Source organism: Etheostoma cragini, chromosome 13 (genome assembly GCF_013103735.1).
Source record: "Etheostoma cragini isolate CJK2018 chromosome 13, CSU_Ecrag_1.0, whole genome shotgun sequence".
In the NCBI taxonomy this organism is placed as follows: Eukaryota; Metazoa; Chordata; class Actinopteri; order Perciformes; family Percidae; genus Etheostoma; species Etheostoma cragini.
In genome coordinates, this window is record NC_048419.1 from 25,902,514 (window position 1) to 25,905,328 (window position 2,815).

Consider the following 2,815-nt stretch of genomic DNA (forward strand, 5'->3'; position numbering starts at 1 on the left):
CGTGTATAGAGCAGCATATCTCCACCAGACTCCATGTAAATAATCACTACTTTTAGCGTGTATAGAGCAGCATATTTCTACCAGACTCCATGTAAATAATCACTACTTTTAGTGTGTATAGAGCAGCATATCTCCACCAGATTCAATAGATTTAACACGGAACCATAAATCAAGCTTTACTTTCTCTGGTTTCGTCCTCACCTGTAGTGGGTGTAGATGCAGTTGGTGAAAGGCATCTTGGGAGTTGACCACTGCAGCACAGCAACCAGGGGAACCTCCAGCCCCTGAAAATACAACAACACTGAAAAAACTGACAAAATGTGATGAAATGAAGGAAAGTTCATTCTGGTGAAATGATTTCCTGAAGCGCTGAAGACGAGTCATGAAACAATCTAGAAACAACACCACAACCAAGTCCAAACCTCGTTGGAGTCGTCCGGCGGCATGTCGTTGAGGTGCATCTGGAACAGGAAGTCGTGCTCCTCCAAAGCGCTGAGCATGCTGGGAAGGCGGCAGGCCAGGCTTTCCACCCTGCAGAAAGACGCCATGCCAACCTCCCCTGACTGGTGGCTGCAGAGCGGGAGATGAAGCTGTTTCAGTCAGGGTCACCCCCCCCCCCCCCCCCCCCCCCCCCCCCCGACCCCTCCATCATAAGGTTTATACCATCTACACCAAAGGATCTAATGATTGGAGTTGATTAGAGTCACACAGCACAGAATATACATATTAGGCAAGGTGGGGGGGGGGGGGGGGCTTGACCAACAGCTACTTTTCTTCTTTAAAAGCCATGATGTCTCTCGTGGGGGGGGGGACAGCAGAGAAAAGGGAGGTCATCTTGCTCCTTATGACTTCATAAGGGGAAGATTCCAGATCGGCCCATCTGAGCTTTAATTTTCTCAACGGCAGAGCAGGATACCCAGGGCTCGGTTTACACCTATCACCATTTCTAGCCACTGGGGGGCCACAGGCAGACTGGAGGAACTCATATTAATGATACAAATCCTCATAAAGAGGGACATTTACATGCCATGGGCCCTTTAAGACTTGGGGTGTGAATGGTTTCTTTAACTGTCTATGTCTGTTGGCCTGTCTATGTCTGTTGGCCTGTCTAGGTCTGTTGGTCCATTTCTTTCACTGTCTATGTCAGTTGGTCCATTTCTTTCACTGTCTATGTCAGTTGGTCCATTTCTTTCACTGTCTATGTCTGTTGGTCCATTTCTTTCACTGTCTATGTCTGTTGGTCCATTTCTTTCACTGTCTATGTCTGTTGGCCTGTCTATGTCTGTTGGTCCATTTCTTTCACTGTCTATGTCTGCTGGCCTGTCTATGTCAGTTGGTCCATTTCTTTCACTGTCTATGTCAGTTGGTCCATTTCTTTCACTGTCTATGCCTGTTGGTCCTTTTCTTTCACTGTGTATGGTCACAACATCAAAACAAAACATGGTGGTGTCTCTTGTGATGTCACAGGAACACACACACACACACACACACACACACACACACACACACACACACAAACACACACACACACAGACACAATGGTGTTGCATGTTGCAGAATAAGGGAGGTCAAAATGGCCGTTCATGGCCGTTCTAGTGTTAAAGAGTGACAAAACAACATGATGCAACGCAACTAACTTGACGTGTCAGCACGTACCAGACGTTGTCCACCAGCAGCACGGAGCCGTCGGGCATCATGGGAAGGTAGGAGGCGTTGAGATTTGGCAAAATACGAACATCCCGAACACTCAACTCCTCCTGAGAAGACTCATTCAACACTGAGAGGAGAAGAAAGAAGAATTTGTATTTTGTTTGTGGACCAAACTGTTTAAATTTCTCCACCAGACTCCATGTAAATAATCACTACTTTTAGCATGTATAGAGGAGCATATCTCCACCAGACTCCATGTAAATAATCACTACTTTTAGCATGTATAGAGCAGCATATCTCCACCAGACTCCATGTAAATAATCACTACTTTTAGTGTGTATAGAGCAGCATATCTCCACCAGACTCCATGTAAATAATCACTACTTTTAGCGTGTATAGAGCAGCATATCTCCACCAGACTCCATGTAAATAATCACTACTTTTAGTGTGTATAGAGCAGCATATCTCCACCAGACTCCATGTAAATAATCACTACTTTTAGTGTGTATAGAGCAGCATATCTCCACCAGACTCCAAGTAAATAATCCCTATAAATAAGCTGAAAGTACTTATGTGTAATGTCCTGCCTTAAGCAGATTTCCTCTTCCCCTCTATCCATTACACCATGAAGAGTGATCTCTGACCTTTGAGGACGGCGAGGTGCTTCCCAGAGACGGTCATCTGCTTACAGCGGACGGCGGGAGGCGGCAGGACGGTCAGAGTGGTGCTCACTGTGGACGGAGCAAACCCAGCTTGGATTGTTAAAGGGAAACTACGCAGTTTTTAAAGCTTAATGAACCTTAACTGAACAGCTCCTGAGTCATTCGAATGGTAATAGGACTTCACTTGAGTTGAATGGAGGTCGTATTTGATACAGTTACTCTAGACATGAAAAACTGGTTTGTGTGATGTCCTGATGTCTAAAAAGTGACTAAAATGTGAAAAAGTGACATAAATTAAAAAAAAAGAAAAGAAAGAAAGTCAGAAATTTGGGTTTCCTTCCATCAAAGGCAATGACTATCACAAGTATTATAGTACAAACGTGTGTGTGTGTGTGTGTGTGTGTCTCTCCCGGTGTGTGTGTGTATTTGTGTGTCTCTCCTGATGTGTGTGTGTATGTGTGTGTATGTGTCTGTGTGTGTGTGTGTGTGTCTCTTTGTGTGTG

General features: G+C 44.9%; 1 protein-coding gene across 1 annotated transcript in view; it reads right to left on the reverse strand.

Moving 5' to 3' along the window:
• The window catches only part of LOC117956041 (microtubule-associated protein 11-like), a 2,937-nt gene extending 559 nt beyond the window's left edge, over positions 1 to 2,378 (reverse strand). The window contains exons 1-4 of the mRNA XM_034890883.1: positions 2,295 to 2,378; positions 1,657 to 1,777; positions 423 to 570; positions 202 to 284 (exon numbers count right to left, since the gene is read on the reverse strand). Coding sequence (XP_034746774.1) covers positions 202 to 284; positions 423 to 570; positions 1,657 to 1,777; positions 2,295 to 2,331 — 389 coding nt within the window. The 5' untranslated portion in view covers positions 2,332 to 2,378. The remainder of the gene's footprint in view (positions 1 to 201; positions 285 to 422; positions 571 to 1,656; positions 1,778 to 2,294) is intronic.
• Between the last annotated feature and the right edge of the window lie 437 nt (positions 2,379 to 2,815).